This window comes from Meriones unguiculatus, chromosome 20, assembly GCF_030254825.1.
Source record: "Meriones unguiculatus strain TT.TT164.6M chromosome 20, Bangor_MerUng_6.1, whole genome shotgun sequence".
In the NCBI taxonomy this organism is placed as follows: domain Eukaryota; kingdom Metazoa; phylum Chordata; class Mammalia; order Rodentia; family Muridae; genus Meriones; species Meriones unguiculatus.
This window is the reverse complement of record NC_083367.1, coordinates 63553271-63576197: the sequence shown is the minus strand read 5'-3', so window position 1 is coordinate 63576197 and position 22927 is coordinate 63553271. Positions and strand designations below refer to the sequence as shown.

At 52.4% G+C, this 22927-nt stretch overlaps 1 protein-coding gene across 1 annotated transcript in view; it reads left to right on the top strand.

The window, feature by feature from the left end:
- The first annotated feature begins 2137 nt into the window (after positions 1–2137).
- The window catches only part of Tmem181 (transmembrane protein 181), a 43866-nt gene continuing 23076 nt past the window's right edge, over positions 2138–22927 (top strand). The window contains exons 1-2 of the mRNA XM_021635703.2: positions 2138–2598; positions 19487–19590. Coding sequence (XP_021491378.1) covers positions 2468–2598; positions 19487–19590 — 235 coding nt within the window. The 5' untranslated portion in view covers positions 2138–2467. The remainder of the gene's footprint in view (positions 2599–19486; positions 19591–22927) is intronic.

Here is a 22927-nt window from a genome sequence, read left to right as displayed (position 1 = left end):
CCTCCACACAGCCTCTCAACTTGCAAGTCTCTCTCCACATGGTAACCCCAGTGAGGCAGTCCAGAGCTCCTTCCACAGGGGCTGCCCTCAGAGGATGGCAAGCCTGGACAGGCAGTGTCACGCCCAACTCATTTCACTCAGCCACACAGGTTGCAAGGTCAGCCTCGTTTCAAGATCCTACCCCTGGACAGGAGGAGTGGCACAGCCCCACCACAGGAGTGCGGTGTGACGTGATATTGCACCATGGTTAGCAGAGGCTGGCATGTCTCTTCCCTCAAGCCTTCCCATTCATCTATAGACATTTCTGCAAATACCACATAAAGGCACACATTTCAACAGATCCTCAAGCACAGGTAGTCTAAAAAATGGCGTGATGGGCCCAATAATGAAGTTGACAGAGGGGTGTTGGAGCCCATCGGCTCCATGAGGACTCATCACCTCTCCACGTTTCTCAGGAATAGACTCTGTCTCATAGATGGGATCACTGGTGTGGAGCCCACTGGACAAGGAGATACGAGAATTGCCATCAGCAGCCAAGATCTCGGGACACACGGAGGCTGCCTTGCAGGGGCAGAGGTGTGTCCCCATGCGCATGTGTGCTGCTTAGATGGTCGTTCACAGGAAGCACATGAGCACCAGGTGCTTACCCGCTCCTAAGTACAACCAGTTCTCTCTCCCAACCATGCACAGAGTTCCTAAGTGTGTGTGCACCGCTCCCAAGTAGGAGCATTTAGCCATATCTCTGGACATCTTTTAAAAATCCCTAAAAACACAGACAATGAGAAACGTGAAGGTAGGCATGGTGGGGCACAGCGTAAAGATGGGACTCGGTAAGTAGAGATGGGAGTGTGAAGAATCCCAGGTTAGCCTCGGCTACCTGGGAGTCTATCTCACACACACGCATGCACGCATGTGTGCTGGGGGCATACATGAAGGCAGTTTCGTCCATGAAACAGAATTTTCTGTCAGAAAGAACAACCTACAGTTGTTCTGAAGCTATGTGAAGATTTACCCGGCCTAAGAGGAGAGCTTGGCTAGCTAACAAAGAGTTAATCAAAATCTAAGAGGGAAGAAATAAAAAGCAATGATAAACATGAACGAGTAGTTACAGGCAGCAGAGGACGTGGGGATGCTGGGCTGTGTAACGGTGATGGTCAGAGTCACCTGGGGAGCCAAGCAAGCCATTTTTCAGGGCCCCGGTGATGATGAGCTCTGTCAACTTGACACATCCTGGAATCCCCTGAGGAGAGGGTCTCAAGACCAGTTGTCTATGTTGGCCTGTGAGGGGCCTTGATTCTGTTAACTGAGGTGGAAGATCTACCACCCCCTGGGCCAGGGGGGCCTGTGCTGTGTGGAGACGCAGGGCTGACTGTCACAAGTGTTGTTTCCTTCCTTTCTCTGTTTCTTGACTGTGGATGTAACATGACCCGCTTTCCCAAGCTCCTGCCATTGTGCCCTGAAATGGCGGGCTGCGACCTGGAACTGTGAGCTAAAATAAACTTTTCTTCCCTGTGTTGCTTTTGTACATTTTGTACAGCAAGAGAAACAAGATAGACCCATGTTCTAAAATTTAAACTCAGTTGTGACACACACACACACGTGTTTATATTTTTTTAACAGGTCTCCCAAGATTGATCTTCCATGGGAACCTGCCCTGGATCCCAGTGAAAACACAATAATATTTAAAAGAAGTGTTTCTGCACTTTTCATTAGACTTACACGGATTGCATCACTCTCTGGGTGTGTTAGCCTATGTGTTGTTTTTACTGTGCACACTGTTAGGTTTGTGGGATGAGAGACTCCTTTTCCCAGGCAGTATTTTGGAGGAAGAGTAGGAAGTGGCATCTTTCTTGGATATAACCCATTATCCTTAAAAATAATATTATGACATAAGCAAACACTTCCCTTTATGTGCATACGGTGAGGGCCTGTGGCTGTCAGAAAGAGGGAGTTGGATCACTAGGAGCTGAGAGACGTCATGTGGGTGCTGGGAACCGGACGCAGGTCCTTTGCAAGAGCAACAAGTGCTCTGAACTGCTGGACCGCCTCTTAAGCCCCAGGGATTTGTTTTTAAAAGCGCCACGAGAAGCTGGTCGCGGGGATCTGTCCGCGGTGCTGAACGCGGTTGCCCGCTTCCAGCCTAGGGCATTCCCTACAAAGCAGGCCTGTGGGCCCGCCCTCAAGCCGGTTTCCCTCGCTTCTCTCTCGCAGTTTCTCTCTCCGGCGCAGGGCGGCCGCGGTCGGCCGGCGATCTCGTGCTGGGCCTCCCCCTCCCCGTGGGCCCCCCGGCAGGCGGGCGGCGACCCGGGCCTCGGGCGGGGTGGTGGCGCCTCCGTGCGCGCCCCCTCCCCAGCTCCGGCCTCTGCTCCTCCCCCTGCCCAGTCCCGCCCAAGCGCGCCGAGGCCCGCGAGCCGGCGGTGGAGAGGGGGCGAGGACGGAGATCGCGAGGGCGGAGCACGGAGCGGGCATGGACGCGGAGTACCCAGCCTTCGAGCCTCCGCTCTGCAGTGGCCTCAAGCAGCTGTGCCGGCGGCTGCAGGAGGCTTACCGCGAGCTCAAGGAGGACCTCGCGCCATTCAAGGATGACCGCTACTACAGGTAGGCAGGGAGGGGCCCAGCCCTTTGCCCCCACCGCCGCGCCCCCACTCCGGAACGCTGAGCCCGGGACAGGCTGCGCGGCTGTCCCGGCAGCGGCATGCGCGACTCCAGGTCCAGGGTGTTCCCAGGCAGCGGGGTCCTGGGCCCTTCTTCATCCCAGAAGCCGGATCGGAGAGGCTAGTTTTCGGAGGACCTGGCTTTCATCCCCATCTTGGCTCCTCCCTGGTGCTCCCGGTCTCCCACGCCAGCTGCCTAGCTGTAGCCACCGGGGCCTGGCCAAGTCCTGCTTTGGGGAACTGATCTCCCTCCCCCACCAGAGCTTCTCGGAGTGAGGGCGGGCCTTGCCCTCTCTGCTGGGGTGCCCCGGCCCTGTCACATGCTCTCAGGCCCCAGCTGCTCCACTTTCCAGCAGAGATGCAGGTAGTGGGAGCCCACGATCAGAGTCTAGAGCCTCTGTGGGTCCGGCTTTATCAGAGCTCGCTGTCGGCTCATCTGCAGTGTGAACCAGAGCATCCGTGGGGCCCGCGGGTGCTTGGGATGCTTGCTGAAGGGCACCTTTCTCCCTTCTCCCGCTCTGCGCCCTGCTGGGGAAATGTGTGTGCAGTGAAAGGCCTTGCATGCCTGCTGCGTGGAGCTGCAGGGAAAGGACTCCACTGGGCCCAGAGGCACAGGCCGAGGGAGGTTGTTACCGACTAGTTGTGTGAGCTGAGAAAGTTACCCGAATCGTATCTCAAGCTTCCTCATCCGTGGAATGGGCAGTTTGAACCAGTTTTCTGCAGGAGGTCACACAGTCGGTGTTAAAGGGTACCAAGCTGTGTGCTGGGCTAAAGGTCACACTCTCCCAAAAGCTGTGTCACAAGTAAATCTTCTCAAAGGCCCAGCGGCTTTCTGGGGTTGTAGCATGGCCATGAAAGTTATTCCTGAATGAAAAGGCCAATTTTAAAAAATACAGAGTGTGGGCAGCTGAGGGGACTCAGTGGGTACAGTCCCTTGATATGTAGGCCTGACGGCCTGAGTTGCATGCTGTGGCATACATGTGCGCTCTTCACACAGCATACACACATGTGCACACAACACACAGTAATGGAAATTTAAAATATCTTGTAATGTGATGGTGTGGTGCCGAGACTCCGCAAAACCCATAATCTCTCCAATGAAGCTTTCTGGGAGATCTGGAAGGTAAAGGCGCTCCCGGGTGCTCCATGTTGCACTGCTGAAATCAGGTAATCTCCATCTCGTTTCCTATCGATGTGTTCCCCACCGCTCTGTTCGGTGTCCACCTGAGGACACTGCTTTGGTAAAGGAACTGGCAAGTAAGGGCGAGGTCTCCACGTGGGCAGCAGAAAAGAGTGAGTGACAGGTGGCTAGTTCACAACTGGGTCATCCTATCCACACACTCAACTGATACTGAGTATCCTGTGGCTGTTCTGCATGTGGGGGACACATCAGTGAGCAAGAAGGACTTACGGCTAAACCAGGGAGTTTCATTTTGCCAGGAAAGCAGGCAAGACTAACAAGGAGACACTTTAAAAAGAGTGAGGAGCTAGATGGAGCACCATGGAGGTAAATCACACTAGAGGGAGGGAGAGGACAGAGTCCCCGCCGAAGCCAGAAAAACATGATCTGTGCAAGGCAGAAGTTGTACAGAACACTTTAGGGTGGGATCAGGTGGAGCCTTGACCTAAGAAACTAAGACTAGCTGCTGTGATTAAAAAACAAAACAAAACCAAAAACATGCTGGCAAAAGTAGCCGATGCGAGAAGGGTTCACAGTTCCGAGGTATAGGTTATGATGGCTGGGGAGTACCAAAGCTTAACGTAGCTTTCCATATATCCACAGTCAACAGAGAGACAGTAGTCTTTCTCCATTTGCACAGTCTAGGGAATGGTTCTGCCCGCAGTGGACAGAGTTCCCTACCTCAGTCAACACAACCAAAATATAGCCCCCTCAGGGGCCCATCGTCCAGGCGATTCTAAATGCTGTGAAGCTGATGGTGTGAACCACCACGCCAGTGAGCACAGACTGCATTAGAGCAGCAGCGTGACGTGACTAGGGTCACTGGGGCAAGTGACACGCAGTTCAGCTGCCTGTCCTGCAGCAAGCCGGTAAACCTTTGTCAGTTGAGTTAGATTCCAAAGACAAATTTGCCCTTGTCAGAAAGGGGCAGGGGTTAAATCTGCCCCCTGCTGTGAGGGCAGGTGGACGGCAGGGCGCTTTGTACTGTCTTATGTGGCAAAGCCCTTTCCTGAGAACCACAGAGGCTTCTGCAGCAGAGGCTTCTGTGTTTTCTTAGGTCACTGAACTGTTCTCGGGTGCTCCACTGCGTCTATCGGTGGCCGCTCCTTTGCACCCCGGCTGGAGTGCCGTGGCTGCCGTTACAGCTGCTGGGCCTGCCTCACTGGAAGGCAGACTTGCTACTACGCTGTGGCAGCCACTCCTCTCACCGTCTGTTTCCTCGCTCGTGATTAATGACGAAGGCACACCAGTCCTTTTTCCCCCCCGGAGGACCAGGGACTAACCTCACATGGCTGACAGTTTTCTCTAACAGGGTAAGGCAAGAAACACAACTGTTAATGGCTTCTCTCCCAAAGGTGGCTGGCCCCTCCATCAGCTGGCATGGCTGTGTGCCCGTCAGTTACAAAATCTGCCCCGAGTGGAAGTTGCCGCTATGTGATCAGGGGACTGACAGCTGTCTCCACAGAATGAGAGATGACAATTGTGCTCTCTGCCAGGAAAGGGGAAGTGGAAAGGCTGTAATCTAGGGAGCTGAAGTCCTGGTTCCAGGCTCAAATCAACTCTTCAAGAACCCCCTGGCTTTAGAGGAATCACTGAATTCCACCATGGAGTCACATCAGAAAAGTGAAGCCTCTGGCTGTCACCTTCACAAAGGTGTTCTGTGTGAAGATCCTCAGAGATGTACTGAGCCAGAGAGGACAAACCGCATTCCAGGTCAGCCCGGACACATTGTTAGTTCAGCAGATTAAGGAAGTAGCCGGGTGCTTTTTAACTTTTTAACTTTAACAGTTGACTGGCATCATGGTGGGAGGGGGCTACTAGCCATTTGGACTGCTGCTTCTTATCCATGTCCATGGGGAGGAGTGCCTGGCTTTCCACAAATCTCTCCAAAAGAAAAGGGCTAGCCTTAATTCTAACACGCCTCCCACTGATGGCAATGGTAGAGAGGACATACCTGTTGGCAGGGATTTATAACTGTCATATACTTCAGATGGGGTGCAAGTGACGTCACCTCTGCGGAAAATTAGCAGTGTCTTCAAAGGCTAGGTGTAAACTGACCCCGTGTCTCTGTGGAGTGTGCTGTCTCCTACAGGGACTCAGGAGTCCATCAGGAGACAGGAAGCCGTTCTTATCAGAACAGGTCTATCCTGATATCAGTGCAGTATAATGTTCCCAAGATGGAGGCCAACTAAATATTCGTCCGCAGGAGAGCAGACGAATGCGCTGCACTTGCCACAGTTAAATATCTGGCGACGAACACTTCACAGCTGCACACGGCAAGAAGCCCTCACGGTGCCAGACTGAAGCTAGACAAAGGACACACACTACCCTAGGTGTGTGGTCTAGGAATCGGAGTTAACCGCCAACACCACTGAGATCTCACTCACTGTGTCTGCTCTGAGCAGAGCTGCAGCCTCTCCCACTTTAAACACTGTTCAACTTGGGGACCGGGACAGATACGCTGTATGCTGGATAAAAGTAGATTTGGAGCTGGAGAGATGGCTCATTGGGTAAAAGTGCCAACGGAGCCATACCCTCAACTCCCACATCCCAGTTACAGTATATATATATAGATAGATAGATACACACACACACATACATATACACACATGCCTATACATACATACATATACATGCATGCATACTTATACATGCATGCATGCATACATATATGCACATACCTACATGCTACATATACATACATGTACACTCATACATACATGCACATATGCATATACATGCATATGTGTACATACATACATTCCTGTACACACGTCACACAAACTGACTTGGTTGAAGGGTTAGAAGCCAGGATGTGGTGACTCTGCACACTTGTTTTGGTGATCAAGGTGAGCATTTGCCGAGCTGCATGCTGGGATGTGCTGCTCCATTCACGTCTTCACACTCGGGCAGACAACCTAAAAGCAGGTTCGCTGCAATGCCATGCTCGCTCTTTCTCCGGCACACACTGGTGCAAAGATGGAATTAAACTTGGGCACATTAGAGCACACTCGGAGCTGAGGGGGGAGTGAACGTTCCCTGAGGTCTGGATCCTTGAGGGAGGAAGGTTGTCTCAGGAACATGTCTGAGGTAATGCACGGCTGTCAGCTAGTCTGTGGCCTGAGTGGGATGGCTGGTGGGCTCCTGAGCAACCTGAAATTCTCCATTTTGCCTACAGCCTTGCACCTCATTTCTTCTTTTATTTTACCTTTAAAACACACAGAAGTCATGAAGTTGGCTTCGGTGTTCTTGGCCAGAGCAGAAACTTTTAGACGGTCCACTTCAAACTCCTCCTCTGAGAGCCCAGCTGGCTCATCTTGCTGGCCTCCTGTAGTCACTTTGTTGGCGGGGGGGGGGGGGGCATGTCATGATGGTTTCACAGCACCAAACTGTGAATTATGTCTAGACCCCAGTTCATTCACTAGCCAATCCAGACCTATGAGAAGACATATCTTGCAGGGCAGAGCATCAAAGCCATGGGGACTTGTTAATGAGGATTCTCCCTGCTCCATGTACACCCGGAGAGCTGAGAACTAGAACCCATCACACACACCACCACCACCACCACCACCACCACCACCACCACCTCCAGCCTTGGACCCCTTTCTGCATGCAGTGACCTTGGCTGGTCCTTTCTTTACACATTTTCAGGCTGGTCAGCCTCTTTCAGATCAACACAACTTCTCCGGTAACCATCAAGTTTAAAGTCAGAGAAGCCTGTTTCTATCTAAGGCAGAAATAACGTCTCCACCCTCACCAATATGACCTGAGGTAGCTGTTTATCAGGGGCCATCTTCTCTCATGAGTTCATGGGTTCAAGTTACTGGGGACACTTGATTGTAGCGCTTGCCTAGTAATGCTCTTCTCTCTTTTTCTCTCTCCACTTCCTTCGTGAAAGGAAACTGATTTTCATACCTATTTAACGTGCATTTATTTATTCCTCCGTGGAAAGGGTGGGGGAGTCAGAGGACTTGTAAGACTCGGATCTCTCCTTCCACACCTGTGTCCTGGGGATGGAGCTCAGGCTGTTGGTCTTGGTGATAGGCACCCCAGAAACTCTGATCTAGGCCTCTGGACCTGCTCTGAGTCGAGTCGTTCTAGGACTTCTGTGTTTCCCTCTCTTTTGTTTTGGTCTTGGCGTGGAGTATGGTGTGTAGCTCAGCTTCCGGGACATTTGGGATGTTTCTCAATGAGCTATATGTGGGTTCTAGAAAACAGAACACTCAGGTGGGACTGAAATTTAAATTCCAACCCCATGCATAGCATGCATCTGTCTAGTCATTATTTGTTCACCGAATGAGGGAGGGCAGCATGGCATCCACACTGACCTCCTCGAGGGGGAGGAAGGGATCCTGACAGGACGCTTGGTCCTACACTAATTTGCTCTTCTGCCCCTTTGTCCTTGGATCAGTCGGGGCCCCAATCTTGGATCGGTAGGAGGAACTCACCCTCAGGTGGGCATGCACTGAGGTTACCATAGAGACAAGGTCACCACCTTCAGCTGGAACTTCAGGAAAGCCCCAAAGGATTCTTAGTCCGTTCCCGGGTGCCTCGTTTAGCATTTGTGTAAGACCTCTATTTCTTAGCGCAGGGTCCTGCTGACCAGTTCCTCAGATCTGACCTTGTCCAGACTCATGCTGTTCCCGTGCTGGCTTTCCACTGGGGGCGGGGTGGGGCACTCATTTGTCACTCATGGGCTGCCCAGTACCTGCAGGCACTGGCAGGTTGTTTGCCTTCGATGAGTAGTTACTAGGTGTGTTGCCATGAGCAATAGGTGATAGCAGAGAGCCCAGAGGCTGCTTCTGGACTCTGTATCTGGCAGTTTCTCTGGTACCATCCTGGAGCCAACACAATCAGCCATGTGTGGCGAAGCCTCCAGCCACCTCAGACCTTCCAGTGTACCACCTCCTCGCTTTTGTCGTTTATCAGCTCCTCTCTCTCTCCTCTCTCTCTCTGTCTCTCGGCAGGGTTCCTCAATGTAGTCTCAGCTGTCCTGGACTTGCTTTATGGACCCGGCTGGCCTCTAACTCAGAGATCCGCCTTCCTCTGCCTCCCTGAGTGCTGGGATAATTTCTTCTGATGTTAAGACTGGTTCGCCCGGTAACTCCCAGAAACAACCAACAGTAAACCCAGGGGCCGGAGCGCGGCCCGTGCTCAGACTATGAAAAGCCTCAGGCCCCGCAGAACCACCGCTCACTCAGAGGGGAGGGCGTTCACCGGCCCCTGCTTTCTTGTCTCTGAGCCCATAAGAAGGCTCCCCGATTCTCTCATTTTAGAAAGCAGGCTGGTGTTTGCTAGTCGGTCAGCAAGGCCCCCTGAGTCATTTGGTTAATTCTCATGTGCAGTGTCTTCCGTGCTAGGCTGTCAAGGCTTGGAAAGAGGGGGCACACAGGACATGGCAGTATGGGGATGGCGGTAGATTACTGGGAACAACACCGCTTTCACTCCGGTGGATCGGGACTGATGCGTACCCTTTCGCATAAGGCAGCGAAGATGAAGGGCCGCTTCTACAGTAGACAGCCTGCGCCCTGCAGGCTGGAGGGTTGAGTAGCCGCAGCGGGCATGCTCCAGGCTTCTGGGCTGCGCGGTTGGATTAGCTTTTAAGGGTTGCCGGAGACATGCGCCAGCGTCGTGGCACAAGCGAACGCCTTAACGCAGCAGTGAACTTTACAGAGATGCCAGAGGTTCCTTGCGTACCTCCCTCACCTCCGGAGACCAGGAAAGGAGGAAGCAGCCGTGAGGAGTGCTGGGGACTTGCACAAAGCCTCTGGGGTCCGTCCGTCCGTCCGCTTCGCCGTGGCCCGCGTCCTCGAGCCTGGGCTAGCCACGATGATTACCCTCGTGACCTGTGTCCGGAGCGGGGGCTGCGGGAGGCTGCTCCGCCCCGCTCGCCCGCCGCTTCCGCGCACGTGACCGCGCGTCGCGCTCTGATGCGTTTTCCGCGGCCGGCTGCTCGGCCTCCCGGGTGGCTCCGGCTCCGGCTGCGGAGGTGGCGGCTCCGGGACGCCGGGCGGTCTCGGGACGGGCCGGCGGGGGCCTAGGGCCCGGGGCTCCGAGATGGAACCGTAAGTGGCGAGCAGGGGCTTGGGCATGGGGTCGCGGAACCCCAAGTTGGGGTCCCCCCGCGCGTGCGCACTCCGGGGCTCCGGGCACGAGAGGGTCTCAGCGGGGACCCGCGGAGAGGGCTGCTCGGCGGCCAGAGCCGGAGAGGGTTCCCCGGCTCTCGCACCCGCCAGCCGGAGCTGGACCCCCATCTGCGATCGGGGTCCCCAGCTGCCCCAGACGCGCTTCTCGGTGGCGTTTGGTGACGTGGGCACGCCGGAGCTGGCACAACCTCGTTAGATGTCTCGGGTGTTGAGTTTTATACGAGTTTTACAATCTGCTGACTTGGCGCCGTGAGTCGTTCTGTGAAGTGCTGAGGTTTTTAACGAGGAAAACCCAAACCCCAGGGACGCCATCCCTAAAGCTGCTGTAGACGCAGCTGGCTGTCGCCTGGGTGTGCACAGAGATAGCGGTGAGAGAGTGCCCCGAGTTGGGGCAGCGTGGAGGTTGGAAGTTGGCCTCGAGCGACCGCGACCGGATGCCATTCCAAAGATCATTCGGGGTTCTGGAGGCAGCAGGATAACTTGGAAGCGTTTTCTCCATGCAGGAGTCCACGGTAGAAAGACACCTTTCTTCCTACTTCCTTAGAAGTTTGACTTTGGCCTCTTCAGCTCATGATGGGAAACCCAGCTCAGGTGGATTAGGAGCCAGCTGGAGGTGAGTTAGCGCTAGGTAGATCTCTTTGCACAGCTGCAGGAACAGCTAGTGATCTTCCTCACCTCTCGGGAATGGTGCCTTCCTTCAGGAGTTAGGGCTCTGTGGCAAGATGGCAGCTGCCTGCTGTATGTGTTCTCACAGGCCTGCATCTGTGTGGCAGTCTGAAGTCCCTGTCCTCAGTGCTTTCCGTGGGGAATGCAGAGGCAGAGGAGCTGAGGGAGTTGGGCTTTGACCGGTTATGGAACACAGGAGTCTGGGTTACAAGATAAGGAACTGGAGCCCAGGAAAGCCCTTGCTAGGGAAAGGTCTTTGGGAGGGATTGCAGACTTCAGTTTTGTGTGGATTTACCCCCTACAGTGTGGCAGCCTTGGGCATTCTGTGTCTGGAAGGCAGGTGTTGGGCTCTGTTGGTCAAGAGTTAGGTAAGGACCGTGTGTATCTCTTAGGTTAATTTTTTTTTTTTCTGAAATAAAATGATGTCTAAAACTTGAAGAAAACTTCTTGAATGTTAACTGTGTGGTAGAGACTGCTGTATATCATTTTGTTTTGTGTGGGTATTTGCCATGTGTGTGCTGGTAACCAAAAAAGGCCAGAAGGGGGTGTTACCCAGAGCTTGAGTTACAGGTGGGTGTGAGCGTCGAGATGTGGGTGCCAGGAACCAAACTGGGGTCCTCTGGAAGAGTCACGAGTATTCTTTACTGAAGCATCTCTGCAGCCCCATTCTGTTACTTTACACCCATTGTCCACTACCCTCCGGAAGGGGGTTACTCTTACTATTCCAAGATACAAATACGGAAAAGGAAACAAGTGTAGAGGAATCAGCAAGTGTCTGGAGAACTCTTAAGTCTGACTGAGACGGTGGCGCTCCTGGCCAGATCACAGAGAGCACAATCTCGACAGCAGCCGCTGATGCGTGCTGGGTGTTGGGTAGTAAGGCTTCCTCCCTCAGCAACTCTGGGAGGTCCGGCCCTGTCTCCTGGATGCTACAGTTTAGGAACCAGCATGATGAGAAGCCAGACCGACAGACCCCAGGTCACCCTGCCACGCACGGTGGGAGGGTTTCCTGCCTGGGTTCTGGGCTGTACAGCCTGGCACGCTGGCTGACAGTGTTGTCTCCCGGGGCCACACGTGTGCTGTGACATCGGGTGGGCTGGCCCATGTCCGACTGTTTGGCTTGGGAGGGTGTTTGATGACCTAAGCAGCATGCATCAGGGTGTGAGGCACTGGGCTTGTGGCCCAGGAAGAACACACTTGAACTCAGGCTTCCTCACTCCAGACGTCGTTGGTTAAAATGTGTAGGCCTGTTAGGTCCTGAGTGGCCACGTAATGCCCCTTTTGAAGTCTCTCCAATGGTTTGTACTCTGTTCAGCTTAGCCAGTTGAAGTTTCACCCTTCAGGTGTCTGTGACCATCTATGTCCTCCTCCCCCTACCCCCACCATCCGAAGTTTTCTGTCAAGTGTCAGGTATTCAAAAGGTGAAGATGGTAAGGGGCTATAGAGAAAGTGAGGGGATGGCGGTGGACTCCAAAGCTAGCCTTTCACTTGCTGGGTGTGCACAGGGGTTTAGATCCCCCTCTACCTCCTGCTGACCTACCCCCCATTTCCCCTTATGCATAAATGGCCTGGTAACACCTGTGCCCCAGGCTAGCTTCCCCCGGTAGCTAGCCTGGTGTCAAGCAGGGACACAGAAAACACCAGTTTTTCCCTCTCAGTGGCTGGGGCTAAAGGGACAGAGACTTTTTACACAGTGGATCTTCAGAGATACTGTGCCAAGGTCCAAACTTTGTTTATTTTCAAAAATAAAATCTGGGCATGGTGGAGCATGCCTGCAGTTCTGATAGTGACTGAAGAGGGTAAGGCGGGAAGAGCTCCTGAACCCAGGCATTTCCGTGTAGCCTGGGCAACAAAATAAAATCCTGCTTGAAACACGAAACAAGTTGCAGGGTGTTGTAGAACACTCAGAGGCAGGTGGATCTCTGTGAGTTTGAGGCCAGAGATTCCTACATAGCAAGCTCCTGGCCAGTCAACACTTCATTAAGAGGGAGGGAAATAAGAAATTCTAATAAAACAAAAGAGATGCCGGCTCCCAAGCAGAGACCGCACAGTGACAGCTAACAGGACCAGGGCTGTGCTGCCCTCTCTAACACGGTTTTCTCTAAACGCTCTGTTTGGTATATCACAGCCTTAACAGTAGCCTTTTACGCTCTCTGGCCTTAGCCCTATCCCTTGGAGGAGAGCATGCCGCTTGTATGGTAGAAAGTGGGGACCCAGGCTTGTGGGCGTCAAGCCAGCACCTTGAACCAAAGGAGAGATTGTTTTTATGCCAGTTGTGAAAAAATGCTCTTCGCTCAAATGTGAAATGGGGCGAGAGATTTAAAATCTCCTTCCCACCGAAGTGGGAGATTCGTTGACCCAGTAGTAAAGATCATACTGGGCGCTCTTTTTGTTTTCCGTGGGTGACGTCTGCCTGTGCACACATTCGTGTGAGGACACAGGTCAGTGCTGGTGTCTTCCTCAGCCATTTGCCACTTTCCGAGGCGGTCTCTCACTAAATCTGCAGCTACAGATTTGGCTAGAACGGCTGGCCAGTGAGCTCCAGAAAGCCACCTCCTCAGTGCTGGGATCATGTACGCCATGCTCTCATACACAGCATGTAGCATGCACGTTGGTACAAGGACCCAAACCCAGACACTCCTGCTTGCGTGGCAGGTACCTCACCATGCAAGCCACTGCCCAGCCTTGGAATGTCAGCTCCCTCCACTATCCTAGTGGCTCGAGACAGGTCTCGGGAGTCACTGGCTGCCGCTGGGGTTCTATGAAGGTGGTGGTGCTTGGCATGGGCTTTCCCTCTGGGTAAAGCCAGCACCCCGAGGTGCTCCCTCACAGTCTTCACTCAGCCAAGTCCTGCCTTGTGGTTTACGTACAGGTTTGGCAGTCATCAGGTCCTGCTTCCCGCCCTCTCTGCAGCACTGTTTTATGGACGATGAGGAGCCTTTGTGGGGGAGATCAGTGCTTAGAAGGTGTAATGGTGTGGTCAGGGACTCAGAGGCCCTCAGCCAGACTAGTGGGGACTGGCCAAGCCATGATTCTGTGTGCGCCTGCTGAGCATGTGTGGCCCTTGAGGCTCGTGGTGGCCTTTGGACCAAAGTGGCATGGAGCTGCTTTGCCTGCTTCATCGTAAAAGACAAAACCAGCCACAGATGCTCCTAAAAGAGCTAACATAGGAAAAGATGGTTAACCATTGACTGTTCATCTTAGCAGAGAATGTAGTAGAGCCCAGAGAAAGATAAAGACCAGGGCAGAGGAAGTAGAGCTTTCGGGGCTCTGAGCTGATTAACCACAGGGAGGAGACGTACTTCGAGCAGCAGGCAGTTCTGGGCAGGGGAGAGGGAATAGCTGATGGTTTTCAGTAAGCCCCTGAGCCCCTGAGAGGCAGCTGCTCTTCTCTCACAGTGGTTGGGAGTCTCACAAAAGGCAGGAGAGGGACCTGGGGCTGGCTCTGGTTGTTGGCAGCGGGAAGAGCAGGGCAGGGAGGCCTGATAACAGTCAAATGCTGAAAGCATGTTTGGGTGCTGTGAAGTGGGGGCTGTTCCCTGTGTGATTTAGGATTTCAAGTTTCCTTTTTAATTTTGCTTTACTGGGGTCTAAGGGAGGGCAGGTACTCACAGTCTATTGACTTTAATAGACTGTCTGGTGAAAAATGGCTGAACCCACAGTGGGGACATGATCTCAGTTTTTCACAAGTCAGCAGAGCCATGGCCCAGGCTCAACCCAACAAGACCAGATTCCAGTGACTTTAGATGGCTTCCATCTTCCAGTTTCCACCCCAGATTGCCTGTGTCATTTAGGATTCGGGCTTAAGCAACTAGAAGGTGGAAAGGCTAGGATCTCAAGTGAAGAGGACTGTAGATGGAGCAGATGATGGAAGGACCAGTTCAAATGAATCATATTGAGGTGTCTATTGGATCCCCAAGTGGATCAGGCCAGTGAGCAGTTAGATAGGGGTCTAGACTTGAGGGCTGGATGGAGGTGGATGAAGGAACCCCTCCCTTGCCTCCTGTCTTAGGCCTGGGACAAGGAGGAGCAATGAGCAGCAAGAACCAGCTGTGTCCCCAGGAGAGGCCCTGTGTCACACAGGGAGGCGTTCAGCATTACTTGCCCATGTGCCTTGGTCTGTCCACAGACTGCACCTCTGTGGAAGCACCCTTGGGAGGTGGTCATGGTGAGTTTGAAGAGTGGCAGGGCTTGCAGTTAGGATTATAGGGCTGCAGTTGTTAGGTGGGTTAGGTTTTTCAGTGAAGGCATGGAATACTTCTCTGGGAGATTTGTCTGTGGCACATGAACTTGAGATTGATGTGGACAGAGCCCAACCATCGGGAGGGACGGATGGCTTCATTGCATTTTAAGATCTTCCAAGGGCTTGCGGGCCGCGGGTTGGTCGGGATTGTAGGGCATGTTCAAGAGATCCCAAGTTGGCAGATCTAGAGAGGAATGCCGCATGCCATGAAGGACAGCAGAGAGCCGGCAGGGGTCACGGAAGTCCTCTGCCTGGCTAGCTGGCCGGCACATGCGTTTAACATGGCCTAGCATCTCACCTCTGCTTAGGGGAGCTACACACTTTTATAAGTCGTGCCCATGAGTATGTATCTTTCTTGCTTTTCTGTTGGTAATAAAGCAGGCAATTCATGGGAGGTGGGGGGGGAGGTGGGCTTACAGTTCCAGAGGAGTAAAGGTCCTCACCGTTGTGGTGAAGAAGCATGGCAGCAGGCGTGGAACAAGCAAGCTGAGAGCTCATGTCTTAATCCGCAAGTAGGAAGCAAAGAGTGGCCTGTGGCTTTGACTCCTCCAAGCACCGCGCAGGGACACACTTCCTCCAGCAAGGCCACCCCTCCTTACCTACTCAAACAGTGCCACACCTGGGAACCAAGCTCTCAGGTGAGAGCCTGGGGGACGTCCCATTCAACCACCACAGTAGCTGAGCCTTGAACGCCTACCATGCATCAAGCCCGGTGCCTGTGCAGGCCAGGTGGGGGTTTGACTTCAGACCCTGAGCCCCAGCCCTTCCTAACCAGCTAAGCCAACTTTCTTGTCTGTGAAATGGAGGTGCATAGAATGTCATCAGAATATTAGCTCTAAGTAGGAGATGAAGGTCGGCCCTGTGGTGGGAAGATTGGTTTTTAAGCAGCTCTCCTAACCACAGAGGTCTGCCCAGGCTCATGGACCAGGAATGGAGAGGGCCTGGGAGCTGGGACTCGCCTCTCCCTGAGTTGAGTTCCCAGGACCCCACATAGGGGAAGGAGAGAACGACTCCTCGGCCCGCACATGCGCACGCCCTGCCCCCTGTAAAGTAATAAACACAGGGAAAAGTGAGAAAATAAATGACAGAGGCAGGAAGTAGCAAACAAAGGCAGGGTTTTTATTTATTTTGTCTTCCAGTGAATTCAGCTGTGAGCCTCCTGATGTCAGGCCACACAGGACTCCTGAGTAGAAATGCCTGGGGCGACTGTCAGAGTTGGGTGGGTGTGAGCAGGGAGCCTTAGGTGGTTACTGAAGGTGGAAAGGATGAGAAAAGAGGCAAACAGCCAGCACGTGAGGAGTTGTGTGTGGCCCCCCAGGGTCTGGGGCTTGGGGATTTCCAGGTCATGGTAGCCACAGAGTGGAGTGGGCGTGGGCAGGGCTGTAGACCACGGGCCACTGTGGGGTTTTGTTTGTTTTACCTCATATCCCTGCCGCCAGCAGATGCAGAAATAACCATTTGTTGTTTGGCCGTAGTAAGTTTCAGATGTGCAATTTATCAAGGGTAGATTGGGGAGTCAAAGTTTTCACAGTCTCTAGTTTTAAGCTCAGATCCTTCGGATGGGGAGCTGGGAGAACCGTGGCGGGGACATCTGCTGTGTGTGACTATCCCGTGGGGGGGGGGGAAAGGGGGCCACTCCCATCTGCTGTTAGGGCAGCCAAGGGCAGCATAGGTAGCTGTGTGAGGCTGCGTCTGGAAAGCTAGGGGTTATCTGCTGCGCGTGCCTTCCTTCCGCTGATCCGGGCGACTTCACTGCTAAACCAGGGAATTTTCTCCTGGGGTTTAAGTGGAGGGTTTGGGGGTTTTGGTTGGGTTTGGTTTTGGTTTTTCAAGACAGGGTTTTCTGTGTTGCCCTGGCTCTCCTGGACCTCCATTTGTAGACCAGGCTGGCCTTGAACTCACAGAGATCGCCCTCCGCCTCCCGAGTGCAGGGATTAAAGGCATGCACCACCACTATCTAAGAGAGGCTTTCGTTTTTTAACTAAAAAATGTTGTGTGCCTCCAAAAAAAAAAAAAAGAAAACAAGGTTGTGTGTGTGTGTGTACACAGATATGGAGGCACAAGGGTAGTGTCGGGTGTCATTGTCCACTTCATCATCTGTTTGCTTGTTTGTCTATTTAATTGAGACACCTTCACAGAAACTAAAGCTTGCTGATTGCCCTCCAGGGCTAGGGTTACGACGTATGCCCAGCAGCTTGTACACAGGCTCTGGGGATCTGAACTCAGGTCCTCACACTTGTGTGACAAACACTTTAGGCACAGTGCCCAAGTAGAAGTTTAAGAAAAATGCTGACGTGTGCATTTGTGTATGTGTGTGTGTGTGTGTGTGTGTGTGCGCGCGCGCGCGCTTCCATTCACATGTACAATATGCAAGCGCAGGTTTGCGTGCACATGTATCTGCATGCCAGGAAGTCCAGAGTTCCTCCTGTTTCTGCCTCCCCAGTGCTAGGACTACACGTGTGCTCTGACTCTTTCATGTGAGTGCTGGGGATGGAACATGGCTCCTCATGCTAACAAGGCCAGCATTCTGCCAGCTGAGCCGTATCTACTGCCCCAAAGTACCATGTCATGGTTAGCTTTTCAAGGAGACACACACACACACACACACCATGGCCTCCGCATCAGCTCCTCCAGGTTCCTGCCCTGCTTGAGCTCCTGTCCTGACTTCCTTTGATGATGAAAAGCAATGTGGAAGTGTAAGCTGAAATAAACCCTTTCCTCCCCAAGTCGCTTTGGTCATGGTGTTTCATCAAAGCAATAGAAAACCTAACTAAGACACAGACCGTTAGGTTCCACCAATCCCAAAGCTCAGAAAAACCATCTTGGCTTCTGAAGCCTGCAGCAGGGGGATTACCGGTTTTGCTGTAACCTGCCTCTCTAGTGTGCCCACTAATGTATTTGGTAACTGTACTTATTGATACAAGTTGATGTAGCCACTTCCATGATGGACCATGTGGTCAGAGCAGTATGAATCCATGTACCTAGGCCACGATCACTCATGTTTAGGTCAGAATAAAACCCTTTACGCCCCTTGGAGTGAAAGCTGTGGTTTCCAAAGACATCTGGCTCCTTCCCAGAGGCCAGTTCTAAGCTACACACAAGGCCCTCACCACCCAGATCTGAGCTGGCAGCGCACTCTTGCTTCACCAGCTTCTCTGTCATGACAACAGGGCGGTTTATGGGCTGCCGACCCAGGGAAACCTTGGAGCTTCATTTGACCTTTCACCAAACCCAGGCTGGTGGTCTGAAAGTCAGCCAGGCCTCCTGAGTGCTCGCCCCGGGGGCTGCACGGCTCTGCCTCGTCAGAGCGCCTTGGCCCAGCGCTCCCAGGCCTCACCTTTGCATTGAGACTGCCCAGCCCCACGGTTGACTTCCTGCCTGCCATCCAGAGTTTCAAGCACACGTGGAAGGGAGTGGCGTGCACCATGAGCACAAGTCAACAACCTCTCCCTGGGTTTCCAGGCCACGCCTGTGTCCGGGTAACAGCCTTCCTGTTGGTTTCAGCTTCCAAGTCAGGCACCAGGTGCAGCCAGCCAGCCCCTAGCTCCTCCCTCGTGGGGTCCGCCCTCTCTTTAGGACTCTTTAGTGGGGTTGGCCTTGCCCTATCAATGCTGCTTTTAAATGAGTGGAACTAACGGGAGGGCAAGAGTGCAAACACAACCTGCATGCTCATGAGGCCTTGACCGCTCAGCAGGGCACAGTGTTGTGCCAGAGTGTGCCAAGCTGAGGTTTATAGGTTTCTCTGTTTACGTAGCCAATATGCTACACGGAGTGCTGAGCAGGAAATGTTCCCCGAGGCTTTTGTTTTAAAGATTTATTTTCATTTTTAAATTATGTGTGTGCGTATGTATCTGTGACGGGGGCAAGGGGATTAGGGGTTGGAAGTATATGTAATTTTGCTCAATACAGGTCCTTTGCTAGAGCAGTACATGATTGTAACTTCTGAGCCGCCTCACCAGTGTCCCCACCCACTAGGTACATGCTAGGATCAGCCCTGTGAATGGGCTCTGTGTTCACGTAGGTGACAGAAGCCTGTAGGCCCCTGATGGAGGGAGTGAGAAGCCCTCTGGGAAGGCGGGGCTGCTCTTCAGCAGGCTGGAAGGGTCTTGAGCTCTGAGGCACTCTGAGTCTGATGGAAATGGCTGGTGCCCCTAGTCCCCAGTATCCTCAGTCTGGGCATGGCAGTGATGGCTGTGTGATGGAGTCGGGGCTCCTTGGTGTTCTGAGCTGTGCTCTGCTCTGGCAGCTAGCAGTGGGCTATGTAGAAGGTGAGGTCCCTTCTGTGGCATGATGACATTTCTCCTTGGCATGGGAACCACAGTGTGTTCATTGTCTAACCACAAGGGGCAAGCTTGTCTTGTAGGAGGCAGGCCAGCATGGCAAAGGCTCTGACACAGAACACACAGCAGCAACCTGACACCAAGGTTGTGAGGAGCAGCTAGTCAGGGGTGGTCAGCAGGTTTGGGAGCGGGTGTGCCTCTGAGGCCAGCACTGGGCTGGGGAGATGCGGGCCGGTGCAGCCAGTGTGGTATGCTGACCCTGGGCGGGGACAGGTGTGTGCGACCTGACTATCCTCACTCCGGCTTCTGCTCCACAGGCTGGCGCCCATGCGGCTCTACACACTCTCCAAGCGCCACTTTGTCCTCATGTTTGTCGTCTTCTTCATCTGTTTTGGACTGACCGTCTTCGTTGGGATTGAGGGTAAGTCTGTGTTTCAATCCTTTTTCCATTTACAGCACTTAGGTTTGGTGCAGCCAGCCCAGCTGTGCCCTCTTGTTCCCACCCAGGCCTCAGAGGGAAGGGACGTGTGCCTTCTCTCTGAGCCCACAGGGCAGAAGGTGGTCATGCCCCGCACCTGTCTCTTCTGGAAGCATGGCAGGTAAGCTGGGTCATGTAGCCATTCTGTTCCCAGGGCCCTAGGTCAGTTTGGTGCCAGTTTCTGCTACCTGCCTTTTATTTGCCATTATTATTATTATTATTATTATTATTATTATTATTATTATTATTATTTCCTGCTCCATTTTTCTTCAAATAAGCCAGCCTGGCTTTGAACTTGCTTTGTTCAAATATTTCTAGAGTCTTTTGTGCCCTGGGGAATCCAGAACCCACTGTCTAGGGAGGAGACAGGCCATGTAAAGCTCTAGGTGAACAGGACTAGGGTGCAGGGAGGCTGAGCTGGTGATACCCCAAGTTCCAGGACAATGTGAGAACGCTGGGCAGTAGAAGCTGTCCAGAAGAAGAGCCACATCTTAGCAATTGGGGGTTTGTGCGTGTACGTCCAGATGTTGATGTCAGATATCTGTGCGCGCGCACGCGCGCGTGTGTGTGTGCACGTGTCCAGGTGTTAATGTAAGATGTGTGTGTTGATGTGTGCGTGTGTTTGTGTGTATATACCTGTGTGTATGTGAGTGTGTTGATGTTGGATGTCTTCCTCTGTTACTGAAGCACCTTATATATTGAGGCAGGATCTCTCACTTGATCCCAGAGCTTACAGTTAAGCCAGTCCAGCCAGCTTGCTCAGAGGATGCTGTCTCTGCCTTCTGAGCCCTGGGGGTTACAGACAGCCCTCAGTACCTGCACAGCATTTACTTAGGTGCTGGGGATTTCAGATGCAGTCCTCACGCCAGCGCCTCACACTCTTTGCCCACTAGCCTGTTTCCCCAGCCCCCAACTTTCTTTTTAATAGTCACAGCACAGAGCCACAGAGGCTGAGTGGTTTCCCAGGGTTCCAGAGGCCAGGGTCCCTGCTGTCCTGTCCCCATTGAGGGCAGCACATGCCAGCATTGCTGAGCACGTTCTCCATCTTTTTTTTCTTTCTCTTTAAGTAAGATCCTTTGTTCACTGGTAGTCTGTGGTAGCTGTTCCAAGCGATGGGTGCACGAAACCCCGAGTGTGAATGTCATTAAAGCTTAGCTCTATCCCAGAGGTGTTTGTGCCTCAGAAGCTACTTCTTTAACCTCAACTGAAATTTAACCTATGAGGGGACAGAGGAGGCCTGAGGTGGGGGCATGGGATGGTTCTTACCTTGTGGTAATGAAAATGTCACAGTTGTGACCATAGCAGCTATAGCCAGCTGCTTCTTCCTGTTAGGTCACCAAGCGGTTAAAGTTATATTAATCACCAGTTAGCAAGGCTACCCAGTTTCTCACTTGCATTTCAAACTGTCCTTTCATATTGGTAGGGGAGGCATTAGTGTCGTGTGGGGTCTCAGCGGGACCTTAGCCAGCCTTTGTTTCCTCAGCCACCTGTCTCAAACACCCCACTGTATCCAGCCTGTACTCTGAAATAAAGGTGGAAATTGATGCCCCAGGCCAAGATGGGGATGATGTCAGGCTCTCCTTACTGTGTCTCATCACACAGACTCCCGAGAGTCTAGGAGAGAGACAAACAGTAGGGAATGCATATGAATGGATATGCGGGCACCCGCTGTGGTATAATTTCATCTCTTACTGTATTCAGTGATAATCTATACTCAAACAACTCTATACTAAAGTATAAGTGAGTTACAATATAAATAACTGTTGATATTGTTAGATCTAAATATGTAATATAATTGTGAGATAGAGTATATGCTAGATAACACACCATATGCTTCTTACATCTCTGTAAAGTAAAGGAACTGGCTCACACATTCAGGAGGTCTGCAGTCGCAAAGGGGAGCCAGAGATTGATCATTTGAGCCCTGGTCCAGGTCTGAGCCTCATAGCAGGGGATAAGTTTCCTGCTGAGGACAGGGAGGCCAGATTCTCCTTAGCATGTCTGTTAAGACCTTCATCAGGTCAAAGGGGCCTGGGTAGGGCATTCTGCTTTTTTCAGTCTACTGACTGAACCATGAGAGTCTTATCCAGAAGTTCCCCACAGACATGCGAGAGCGATGTTTAGCCAAACACCGTGTCATGCCACCCCGTGCCTGACTGAGATTATCGCGTGAATTCACCGTTGTCAGCACCCTCAATCACTTTATGTGGCAATGCTACTATCGGAGAGTTTGGGGTCATTTAGGGACCTTTGTGTCACTACTTTATTCTGAAGATATGGAAACGGAGGCCCAGAGCACCTAGTTAGCTTAGAGCTAAGGTTCTTCTGATACCATTATTTTTTTTTAATTCTGTATTAGTTACATGTTATTCACTTTGTATCCCCCCCCACCCCCGTGTATCCTCCCGTCCCAACCCCTCCCTTCCTCCACCTTCTATATGCATGCCCCTCCCCAAGTCCACTGATAGGGGAGGTCTTCTTTTCCTTCCTTCTGATCCTAGTCAATTAGGTCTCATCAGGAGTGGCTGCATTGTCTTCCTCTGTGGCCTGGTAATGCTGCTTCCCCCTCAGGGGGAGGTAATTAAAGAGCAGGCCAATCAGTTCATGTCAGAGACAGTCCCTGTTCCTATTACAATAGAACCTACTTGGACACTGAACTGCCTTGGGCTACATCTGTGCAGGGGTCTTAGGTTATCTCCATGTATGGTCCTTGGTTGGAGTCTCAGGAAAGACCCCTGTGCTCAGATTTTTTGGTTCTGTTGCTCTCCTTGTGGAGTTCCTGTCCTCTCCACATCTTACTGTTTCCCACTTCTTTCCTAAGATTCCCTGCACTCTGCCCAAAGGTTGGCCATAAGTCTCAGCATCTGCTTTGATCTGATACCATTCTCAAGTCTTTCCGAGAAGCCAGAGTCAGAGGGCACTTCTCTTGGGAGTCTGCTTGGGGAACAGCATGCTGTGCAGTGGCCCCTTCCTGTGTGGTGACATCCTCACAGGATGTGCAGATACCTGTGAGACACAAAGTTTGCTGCTCAAGGGACATACATCACGCCAGTGTAGTCTGAGTTGAATTGTTGGCAGCAAGCTGGGGCAGCCATGGAGGCAGCCCAGAGAATTGGCCTCACAAGCTAAGAGTGTTATTTTTAAATATTTATTTTAAATAGAACTCTCAGCTTTTATTGCTTACTCTGGCATGGAGAGGCCTAGTGAATCTCGTCAGTTTCAGGGACTTCCTGAAGCTATTTTGAGTTTACCTTTCTATTTAAAGCAGGGGTTCTCATCC